The 12,285-nt window shown below is 39.8% G+C and overlaps 1 protein-coding gene across 6 annotated transcripts in view; it reads left to right on the top strand.

Moving 5' to 3' along the window:
- The window catches only part of ST18 (ST18 C2H2C-type zinc finger transcription factor), a 599,563-nt gene that overhangs the window by 545,863 nt on the left and 41,415 nt on the right, over positions 1 to 12,285 (top strand). For 5 of the 6 annotated variants that reach the window (XR_012244522.1, XM_073631586.1, XM_073631584.1 and 2 more), the window contains 4 exons: positions 3,817 to 3,879; positions 6,403 to 6,471; positions 11,048 to 11,110; positions 11,194 to 11,274. Coding sequence is in view for 5 of the 6 variants with exons in the window: in XM_073631586.1 (XP_073487687.1) it covers positions 3,817 to 3,879; positions 6,403 to 6,471; positions 11,048 to 11,110; positions 11,194 to 11,274 (276 nt within the window). In the remaining variant the exon portion in view is untranslated. The remainder of the gene's footprint in view (positions 1 to 3,816; positions 3,880 to 6,402; positions 6,472 to 11,047; positions 11,111 to 11,193; positions 11,275 to 12,285) is intronic. The other variant, XM_073631585.1, reaches the window with a different exon arrangement.

Genomic DNA, 12,285 nt, shown 5'->3' with positions numbered 1-12,285 from the left:
AGTAAATCTGTGTATCTGTATTCTAAAATGACTTTGCAAGATAAAATGGTGATTACATCAAGTATAAGTAGGCACATTAGCTACATTAATAAAAATTATATTATCTTTACATAAGATTATTAATATGTGGTACAGAAACCTTTCCCACAATTTTGGTTAGTAAATGATGTTACTGAGATGTGGCAGGTTAAATTCAAGGTACAGTATAATATATAAGGTAACAAAAAGTAAGTGCCACCTAAGTGCAATAAGTAAAGTAGGATTTTAATGACATAGCAATTAATGCACTTACAGGAAAGTGAATAAAATCAGGCTCATCTGTGCTGTGGGCACAAGGTGCAGTCCGGTCGCTGGTCCATCCTAATCCACGTGGAGGCAATCGTGGGAGACGAGATGTGCAGTCTTTTCCTGCGGCCACCAGGAAGACAACTAGGTCCGACGTGGAACGCAGGTGGAACGCAGGCGATGACGTCACCGGAAGCAGAACCAGGGCTTCCCCTGGTTACTGGCAAACTTAAGGCTGGCACACACGACCAAATAATGACTGGTTCAACAGAAACCGGCCGACATTTAGCCAGTGTGTACAGCAGCCTATTTAACAAAAGCTGCCCTAAATGTCCGGGTTCTGTCGAACAGGCATGCAGGAAAATTAGCAGCTGACCTGCATCTGATTTATGCTCACAGCCAATGGATGTGAGCGCTGACCGGTGTGTTCTGCCAGGACGGCAGTCACCTATTCCACCAAACACAAGGATTTAAACTTGAGCCTGTTATTTAAAGCCTACTCTGAGAAGCTCTAATTGTTACAAACATTTGTTTAAAAAATGTACAGATAAGGAAAGCACAGTTGCTAAACTTATCAGTAAATACTGTAAGAAATGTAATTTTGCCATTTGATTTTGTAATTTCTGCTGCTAAAAAGGAAAATATAAAAGATGTCATATCTTGGTGCCAGAATCCAGATCATCCTTTGCTAGATTTTGAACTAAAACCAGTGATAGAGATTGATAGCAGAACAATGTTGTATTGTTTCACTTAAACTGCATACTTTCTTTAGTGTGGAATTTTAATATTAATTTTACTTATTTGGGGTGGCTGACATTCTTTGTACCCACGTTATATTTGGTATATACTTAGATTGGTTAAAGAAAAAAAAAATATTTTGCTTATTTGTTTGCAGCAGTTAGTCAGAGGTTAAAATGGAACTAAACATACCCTTTTTTCAATGGTCCACAGCCCTCGCCAGAGCCAGCATCTTCTTCTATGTGCTGGTTTTTGGATATCTTCGCTGGCTGGTGCGGGGTGACGTCACTCCTGCTCATGCGCAGATGTCAGTCATCCCGGCACACAGGAACCATGCCAGCAATGCAAGCTGAGCTGTAAATGTGCAGTTTATATGCTAGAGAACTTTGCAAGCAGGCAGGTAGGTGTATTTTATTGCAGAAGAGACATTGCATGTCTTTCCTGCAATAAAGTGCCTGCCTGCTCGCAGTTTGTGACAGCGGAACTTTAGTGCCAATTTCTGAATGGTCTGACAGCACATCTTACTGCATGAATAAACTAAATATGCAGTGCACCACAACACACAGATGTCTCATAATGCAAGTAAATTGTGCTGGGTTGCCCACAATATTGTGTAATACGTTGCAGCACACTGCAGTAGCACATGGTAATTCAAACATATACAATGTAAATGGGCCTGTAAGCATTATTATCAATGGGCAATTTTAAAATTTAAAATGGAACTTCAAGCAAGGAGCGAAGTAGGTGTTCCTATAAAAAAATGTTAGCCTTCCTATCACTCTCTGTCTTTGTGACCATAAATAGAAAGAAATATTCTACCTTGAGGGGACAAAGACAGCAATAAAAACCTGGCAGGGGTTTTCCCTAATCAATCAATCAATCAATCAATCAATCAATCAATAGATACACTTTAAGAACACAGAGAACAGGGTGGAAATACAATTTAAGAACACAGAGAATAGGAAATTATATAAAATGGGCCCACATTGGTTCATGTCTTTACATTCTGAACAGTCTGTAGAGGTGGAATGGACCTTTTATGGAAGGGATGAAAAGCATAGCTCTTTTTCTTTTACGTAAAGCATCCTTGCCATTGAGTGTGTTCAAGAGGGCTAATGTGGCAGCAGATGAAGCACTTTTTACTAAAGTCATGCTCCCGAGAGTCTGTAGGTCTACCACAATGTCTATTTTCGTGTTTACGGTTAGCATTAGCTGTAGAAATGCTACAATAAATTAAATTTAGAGCCACTCCATAGCTCCCAACTGTCCCTGATTTCGAGGAACTGTCCCTGATTTGGAACAAAGTCCCTCTGTCCCTCTTTCCTCCTCATTTTGGTCTGATCTATAAAGTTGTATATATATAATAATAAATGCACTTTTCATCTTTCAAAAAGTGTTTTCCAGTACTAAACCCTTCATCCAATTTCTAAATTGCTGTATTTGTAAATCTCAAAAACCAGTATAAAGGAATGAATAGTTTTGGTTAAAAAAAAGTACTTGTGGGTTTAACTAATTGTTTTTTTTTTTTTTTTTTTTGTATAATTCTCCTTTAAGGGGCGTGGCAGGGAGTGTGTCCTATGTCTACATACTTTTGCTAATAGGTGTCCCTCATTCCCATCTCAGAAAGTTGGGAGGTATTCCACTCTATTACCCAAGATGTGATAACAACATTACAGAGTTTCTAGGACTAGAGCTTGTTTCCAGGACCAGCAACTTCTGAACAAGGTTTCTTTCAGAAAGAAGCACACAAAGCTAAAAGATATACTTAAAATCACAATTGTGCATTTCTGCATACAGTTTTATGTTTCCATCATGAATTTAATAAAATCTTACTTTGATTAGTTTTTTTATAAAAATGTATATTCAGTTAAAAATGAAAACCATGCATTTATTAGAAAATGCCTGCAGTTTATTGCCATCTTGTGGATATGCAGAAGTACTGCATTCTTCCTGAAATTACTACATGTACAATATTATTTTATTCCAGCTAATTTTCCAAGTACATAAGATTAATATCAGGAGTATCCACTTCTAAAGAAACAAATAACGCTAATATATGCAATACTGTAAGCTATTTACAATACCTTACTTTACATTTCAGACTTTATACTTGACTTTTATTGACATTTACATTGTGGGTTTAATATAATGTCTTGCACATTTCTAAACACAGAAAAGAGCATACTGTGTGTATTTTGAAAAGGACAGTAAAATCTAAGTGGCTAAAAACTGAGAAATGAATGTGAATGCATAAGGTTTTCTCTAGTTTGAAAGAATCAGCTACACACGATCGGAAATTCCAACAACACAGTTTAGTCGGCGGAAAATTTGAGAACTTGCTAGCTAACATTTGTTGGCGGAAAGTCCAACAACAAATGTTCGATTGAGCATATACACGGTCGGACTTTTCACCAACAAACTCACATTCAACATTTGTTGTCGGAAAATCCGATCATGTGTACGGGGCATTACTTTCATTCTCCTGTGACCCAGTGTCAGATTATAATTGGATTCTCCCCACTGTAAGCTGACAAAGCAGAGCTTTTCTAGGCTCTAGAAAATGTATTCAGTAACAGGTTGCAATGTATATTGTGTATGGCCAGCTTGCATAATATCTGCTTTTAGGCAAGACTTTCAGTTTTAATTGCTTAAAATGTATCACCCCGGTTTATTGTTTATCAGCTGACAAAAACTGAGAGAAAATGTTAAACACAATATTTCAATGTCAAATGCTAAGTATCTACCATATTTCTGCAAAATACTGTATGTTTATTTTTGTGTTTTTTTTCACAGTTGTCCAACCCCAGGATGTGATGGTAGTGGTCATGTAACAGGAAACTATGCTTCTCATCGCAGGTACAAAAACCACAGGAAGCTACCATTAAATACAGGGCTTTTGTATTACTTTCATTTCATCTAAAAAACTATACGACTGAAACATGAATAGTAAAGTACTGCTAATTCTCTCTGACTAACTTTTTATCTCATATACATTACATAATAAAAGGTTGAAATTATTTAACTTTTACAAGAATTATGCAATGTTAAGTTTAGACCTGCCTTAAAGGCAGTGGCAGCCCATTCATAAGGGCGCACGGGCGCCGCCCCCTCTCTCCAGCCACCCCCTCTATCACCAATAGATAGATTCATGCATTGCATGTATCTGTCCACCGCTGCCGCTGCCACCTCCTATTCAGGCGCCCAGATCCTTTTCGGGCACCGGGCACCTGAATTACAGCGGTGGGGGTTGTTTTTGAAGCACCTGATTAAAGCCATAGGCTCTAATAAGCATCAAAAAAGGGAACCTGTGAGCGCCATACTTGGTGCTCGCAGTTTACCCAGGTATGTTAGAAAAGCGAATGCATATTCGCTTTCCTAACACTGACCCACCTTTCCACCAATCAGGTTACCCATCACCTGATTGCCTGAAATGACAGGTGCTGTGATTGGATGCCTATCAGGCATCCAATCATAGGAGAGGATGGGAGGAGAGGACAGGAGAAGACATTGAGGACATGGAGGAGCATGGAGGACACTGCTCGTCGCCGCCGTCACCCGCTGCCCCACCGAGTCACGATAAGTGCCGGGCAGAAGGCGAACGGGCAGATGGCGAGCAGGCGGGCAGGGGGGCAGAGTGGCAGTATTTGATGGGCACAGTGGCTGCATTCGATGGGCACAGTGGCAGCATTTGATGGGCACAGTGGCTGCATTCGATGGGCACAGTGGCAACATTTGATGGCAGAGTGGGAGCATTTGATGGGCACAGTGGCAGTATTTGATGAGCACAGTGGTAGCATTTGATGGGCACAGTGGCAGTATTTGATGAGCACAGTGGTAGCATTTGATGGCACAGTGGGAGCATTTGATGGCACAGTGGCAGCAATTGATGGGCACATTGGCAGTGTTTGATGGGCACAGTGGCAGTGTTTGATGGCACAGTGGCAGCATTTAAAGGGCACAGTGGCAGCATTTAAAGGGCACAGTGGTGGCGTTTGATGGGCACAGTGGCTGCATTTGATGGGCACAGTGGCAGCATTTGATGGTTACAGTGGCTGCTTTTGATGGGCACAGTGGCTTCATTTGATGGGCACAGTGGCTGCATTTGATGGCACAGTGGCTGTGTTTGATGGGCACAGTGAGACTGCAATTGATGGGTTTTTTTTTCAGAATTTTTCAGTTTGCTTGCGCCCCCCCCCCAAAAAAATTTTGAGCACCAACCGCCACTGCTTAAAAGAACATTTTGCTGTGTAGATCTTCCTGCATACAATAAAAAGGCAGTTAGCTGTCAGTAAACCTACTGTGGAATGATTACCTGTCAGATGATTTTCCGTTTCTCAATATATTTTCTGCTCATTGAATTCCAGTTGTGCAATTTGAACATATAATATATTTTTATATTTTAAATATTTCTTTAAAGGGTAGTTCCAGCATATAATAGATTGTTTTGCAACAATTTAAAAACAACAAACCTGGTACTTTAAAATTTACAATTAAATGGGGCTGCAAAAATATATAATGCATCTAATAATATAACATTAAAGTGTTACTAAACCCAGGACCCTGCATTCACTATACCTGGTCTCCCACAGTAGTAGTCTTAGTAGTAGTCTTATGACTTCTATAAGTGTCTGGTTAAAGCTTGTAGAAGGAGTCTTCATTCTCCTCTGACTGTCCTATGAGGCTTTTCTCCTCTGACTGTCCTATGGTTACCCCTGACCCTCTGTCTGGACAGTGCTGATTGTCCCTGTGCTGATCACATGCACTCTCCCAGAAAAAAAAAAAATTGTCTAGCAATACACACCAAACTGTGCATGTGCAGCTTACCCCCAAGGCTCTGTTCTATCAACAGAAAGACTGGGGACAGTGGAAGAAGGGGAGGTTAAGAGTTAAGAGAAGACAGGTTCAAGCAACTTTTTTTACACAATGCAGAGGATTAAATCCCTTAGGTTCCACAGTGAGTATAACAAGCATGCTTTACTGCATATACAGACTGATTTTACTGTTGTGGGTTTAGTAATACTTTAAGTACACACAAGGGAGTCATTCACAACTGCCTTTAAGTCGTCCACTCTGCCTATTGAACCTTTTCTAAAGCTGAAGTCCGGACTAAACAAATATTGTCTAAATACAAGACAGCTAATAAAAATATAACGCATCACTTCATTATTATCAACGCATACTTTATTGAAAGAAAAATATAATGATTGTCCGGCATAATCCATTTGCTATGCTTTATTCTAAATTGTATAGACACATTTGTGTCTGAAACAAAATGTATAGGGACACCATTCAATAGAAGCAAATTAAGAAGTCCAAAATACATAGTGTCTAAAACAAGGACACAATACTTTAATGTGATGTTATCATTGTAATTTGCAGTGTTTCTGGCTGTCCACTGGCTGATAAAACCCTGAAGTCTCTAATGGCTGCAAACTCCCAGGAACTCAAGTAAGTGTCTCATATCAAAGTAAAGCTTACACTGTGCGCACACTGTGAGATTTGAACATTATCTAGGTTTTCTGTTAAAGTAAACCAGTCACAAATATGGGTAAGTCAAACTGAGGAAAGGTTTGTGAAAGCTCCAAATAAAACAATCAGTAGATTCAGAGATACAGGCAATGATGATGCCCCATCATTGCATCGTCCTGGGACACTCAATAGGTCATTGAGACCTCCCATCACAAATAGGAAAAATTGGGATGCTGGAGAGGCATTATGTGGTGGGACCAAGCTCAAATTTTACAGAAAATGTATACGTCTGACTCTTCTGATCATTTTGACATATGGCTTTCACCCCTGCTGATGTATTCCTTTTTTACAGTATCTCGCGAAAGTGAGTACACCCCTCACATTTTTGTAAATATTTTATTATATCTTTTTATGTGACAACATTGAAGAAATTACACTTTGCTACAATGTAAAGTAGTGAGCGTACAGCTTGTAAAACAGTGTAAATTTGCTGTCCCCTCAAAATAACTCAACACACAACCATTAATGTCCAAACCGCTGACAACAAAAGTGAGCACACCAATAAGTAAAAATGTCCAAATTGGGCCCAATTAGCCATTTTCCCTCCCACGTGTCATGTGACTCGTTAGTGTTACAAGGTCTCAGGTGTGAACGGGGAGCAGGTGTGTTAAATTTGGTGTTATCGCTCTCAATCTCTCATACTGGCCACTGGAAGTTCAATATGGCACCTCATGGCATAGAACTTTCTGAGGATCTGAAAAAAAGAAGTGCTGCTCTACATAAAGATGGCTTAGGCTATAAGAAGATTGCCAAGACCCTGAAACTGAGCTGCAGCACAGTGGCCAAGACCATACAGTGGTTTAACAGGACAGGTTCTCACTCAGAACAGGCCTCGCCATGGTCGATCAAAGAAGTTGAGTGCACGTACTCAGCATCATATCCAGAGGTTGTCTTTGGGAAATAGACGTATGAGTGCTGCAGAGGTTGAAGGGGTGGGGGGCCAGCCTGTCAATGCTCAGACCATACGCCGCACACTGCATCAAAATGGCCTGCATGGCTGTCGCCCCAGAAGGAAGCCTCTTCTAAAGATGATGCACAAGAAAGCCCGCAAACAGTTTGCTGAAGACAAGCAGACTAAGGACATGGATTACTGGAACCAAGTGAAACAATAAAAATGATATATTCCTTAAAATATCGTGCCTGGGGGGTGTCTATAGTATGCCTGTAAAGTGGCGCATTTTTCCTGTGTTTAGAACAGTACCACAGCAAAATGACATTTCTAAAGGAAAAATTGTCATGTAAAACTGATCGCGGCTGTAATGAATTGATCGGCTCTCGGCAATATAAATAAAACTCATTGAAAAAAAGAGCATGGGTCCCCCCCAGTCCATTACCAGGTCCTTTGGGTCTGGTATGAATATTAAGGGGAACCCCAAACCAAAATGTAAAAAAAAAAATGCGTGGGGGTCCCACTAAAATCAATACCAGGCCTTTCAGGTCTGATATGGAAATTAAGGGGAACCCTGCGCCGAATTTTAAAAAAATGGCGTAGGGGTCCCCCCCAAAATCCATACCAGACCCTTCAGGTTCAGATAAGGGTCGGGTATGGATTTTGGGGGGACCCCATGCCATTATTTTTTTTTCATTTTGGCGCAGGGATTTCCCTTAATTTCCATATCAGACCTGAAGGGCTTGGTATGGATTTTAGGGGGACCCCCATGCAATTTTTTTTTTAATTTTGGTTCGGAGTTCCCCTTAATATTCATACCAGACCCAAAGAGTTTTATCTATATTGCCGAGACCTGACAATTCATTACAGCCACGATCAGTTTTAAATGACAATTTTTCCTTTCGAAATGTCATTTTGCTGTGGTACTGTTCTAAACATGGGAAAAATGCGCCACTTTGCAGGCATACTATTGACGCCCGCAGGCACGATAGTTAAAGGAATATTTCATTTTTATTGTTTCACTTTAAGCATTATTAAAATCACTGCTCCCAAAAAAACTGATTTTTTTTTTTACATTTTTGCATTGATACATGTCCCCTGGGGCAGGACCCAGGTCCCCAAACACTTTTTATGACAATAAGGCATATAAGCCTTTAAAATGAGCACTTTTGATTTTTCATGTTCGTGTCCCATAAACTTTAACGGTGCTCACGTGTTCTGCCAAATTTTTGCCTGTTCGCAAGTTCTGGTGTGAACCAAACCGGGGGTCCTCGGCTCATCCCTAGTGAGGTCTACAATCAGGCATGGTGGTGGGAGTGTCATGGTCTGGGGATACATATGTGCTCTGGCACTGGGGAGCTACAATTCAATGGGGGAACCATGAATGCCAGCATGTACTGTAACATACTGAAGCAGAGCATGATTCCCTCCCTTCGGAGACTGGGCTGCCGGGCAGTATTCCAACATGATTACAACCCCAAATGCACCTCCAAGATAACCACTGCCTTGCTAAGCTGAGGGTAAAGGTGATGGACTGGCCAAGCATGTCTCCAGACCTAAATCCTACTGAGCATCTGTGGGGCATCCTCAAATGGAAGGTGGAGGAGCGCAAGGCCTCTAACATCCACCAGCTCCGTGATGTCATCATTGAGGAGTGGAAGAGGACTCCAGTGGCAACCTGTGAAGCTCTGGTGAACTTCATGCCCAAGAGGGTTGAGGCAGTGCTGGAAAATAATGGTGGCCACACAAAATATTGATACTTTGGGCCCAATTTGCACATTTTCACTTAGGGGTGTACTCATTTTTGTTTAGACATAAATGGCTGTGTGTTAAGCTATTTTGAGGGGACAGCAAATTTACACTGTTATACAAGCTCTACACTCACTACTTTACATTGTAGCAAAGTGTAATTTCTTCAGTGTTGTCACATGAAAATATATAATAAAATATTTACAAAAATGTGAGGGGTGTACTCAATTTTGTGAGATACTGTATATGTTCTGATTTGCCCATATTTGTAAGAGGCATATTTTAACCACTTCCCATCCCACATATAGTAATATGACATCCTCGGGTCCCTGGCCTTCTAGGGGGCGCACTCCTGCCGCGTCACACAGGAACCGATGTGCGTGCCCTGCGGCTGCGATGTCCGCCGGGCTCCCGCGATTGCTTTTCACACAGCAGGGACGTGGATCTGTGTGTGTAAACACACAGATCCACGTCCTGTCAGAGGAGAGGAGACAGATCTTGTGTTCCTTGTATATAGGAACATCATTCGCTCACCTCTCCCAGTCAGTCCCCTCCTCCCACAGTTAGAATCACTCCCTAGGTAACACATTGAACCCCTTTATCGCCCCCTAGTGTTAACCCCTTCCCTGCCAGTGACATTTATACAGTAATCAGTGCATATTTATAGCACTGATCACTGTATAATTGTCAGTGGTCTCAAAATAGTGTCAAAAATATCCGATCTGTCCGCCGCAATATCACAGTCCTGATAAAAATCGCAGATCGCCACCATTACTAGTAAAAAAAAAAAATAATAACAAAAATGCCATAAATCTATCCCCTATTTTGTAGGCGCTATAACTTTTGAGCAAACCAATCAATATGCGCTTATTGTGATTTTTTTTTAACCAAAAATATGTAGAAGAATACATATCAGCCTAAACTGAGGAAAAAATGTGTTTTTGTTTTTTTTAAAATTGGGATATTTATTATAGCAAGAAGTAAAAAATATTGTGTTTTTTTCAAAATTGTCGCTCTTTTTTTATTTATCGCACAAAAAATAAAAACCGCAGAGGTGATCAAATATCACCAAAAGAAAGCTCTATTTGTGGGGGAAAATATGATAAAAATTTCATATGGGTACAATGTTGCATGACCGCGCAATTGTCCAATTGTCATTCAAAATGTTACAGCGTTTAAAGCTGAAAATTGGCCTGGGCAGGAAGGGGGTGAAAATGCCCTGTATTGAAGTGGTTAAAGTGTTTTAAATCAAACAATTAGAAACTATTTGTAATCATGTTTTCCTGGAATCCAGAAAGGAAACAAAAACACTTTCTAATAAGAACATCATATACAAAGTAAATTATACCATTACCATAAAGACAGATTACTAGTTACTAATGTTATTAGATAAATTCAAGATGTAAACCACTGAGGCCTCAGAACAGTTCAAGTCAAGTATAGAAAAGCCCTCTTTAGTTTAATTATAATATGTATTACTGCAAAAGACTTGAAGCAATTTTTAATTTCAGCTAATTCTAAAATCTATTTCTAGTATGCATTCCCATTGGCTGGATGAATGTTCAAATCAGGGTTATATGTACATGTGCTGTAAGCTGGTAGGGGCGAGGGGATACATAGAGGAAGAGGAGAGGTCAGGAATCACATTATCTTTTTTGAGATGTTTATTAGCAGTCCAGGGAGCAGTAGCACTAAATTTGCAAGATAGCAAACTCTGTAAAGTGTAGACTCCCTCTTTATGCTATGCAACCAAATAGCTCAAGAGGAATGACTTAATCACAAGACTATATGCATCGGGAACCTAACAGCATGTGAATTGCAAGTGAATGGAACAAGTGATGATTATTATGTCTTCAGGTGTCCGACACCAGGCTGTGATGGATCTGGACATGTTACTGGAAATTATGCATCTCATAGAAGGTAAAATGTTTCTCTAGGTGCATCATCTCATCTACCAATAGGTTGTGATATATAAATAATTATTATGTTAATTACTTCCATAGTTTATCAGGGTGTCCAAGAGCCAGAAAAAGTGGAGTCAAGGCATTTCCAAGCAAGGAAGATAAAGAAGACCCAGAACTTAAGTAAGCAAACACATTTATAATGTTCCTACTTTAATTCTTTTTTTTCTGTTTATATTTAAGCATGTGTTTAGTTAGACTACTACAGAGTGATGAGAATGGTGTTCTTGGATATTCTTTCTTTCCTTTCTCCAGTCCCTCTGTTGCTAATCCGGTTTAAGATGGAAAAGGCAAAGTTGTATATCTGAGTGCTTTGCTTGCGTGTGTGTGTAAGCAGATATTTTAGCCAGGAACACATGTGATTATATTGTTATAACAGAAATTAAAAATTTGTTCTCAGCATCAGGGCCTTGCCAAAATGTCATAGGGACCTGCATAAGTGAATAGGACAGGAATATCCTAGCCAATAAAAACTGCAGATGTGTTCTTTTTTAACCACTTGAGCCCCGGACCATTATGCTGCCTAAGGACCAGAGGTCTTTTTCCAATTTGGCACTGCGTCACTTTAACTGCTAATTGCGCAGTTATGCAATGCTGTACCCAAACGAAATTTGCGTCCTTTTCTTCCCACAAATAGAGCTTTCTTTTGATGGTATTTGATCACCTCTGCAGTTTTTATTTTTTGCGCTATAAACGGAAAAAGACCGAAAATTTTGAAAAAAAATGATATTTTCTACTTTTGGTTATAAAAAAAATCCAATAAACTCAATTTTAGTCATAGATTTAGGCCAAAATGTATTCGGCCACATGTCTTTGGTAAAAAAATGTCAATAAGCGTATATTTATTGGTTTGCGCAAAAGTTATAGCGTCTACAAACTAGGGTACATTTTCTGGAATTTACACAGCTTTTAGTTTATGACTGCCTATGTCATTTCTTGAGGTGCTAAAATGGCAGGGCAGTACAAAACCCCCCCCAAATGACCCCATTTTGGAAAGTAGACACCCCAAGGAAATTGCTGATAGGCATGTTGAACCCATTGAATATTTATTTTTTTTGTCCCAAGTGATTGAATAATGACAAAAAAAAAAAAAAAAAAAATATTTACAAAAAGTTGTCACTAAATGATATATTG

Source organism: Aquarana catesbeiana, linkage group LG05, assembly GCF_042186555.1.
Source record: "Aquarana catesbeiana isolate 2022-GZ linkage group LG05, ASM4218655v1, whole genome shotgun sequence".
Classification (NCBI taxonomy): domain Eukaryota; kingdom Metazoa; phylum Chordata; class Amphibia; order Anura; family Ranidae; genus Aquarana; species Aquarana catesbeiana.
Note: the sequence above shows the minus strand (reverse complement) of the source record. Positions and strands in the feature narration are given on the sequence as shown.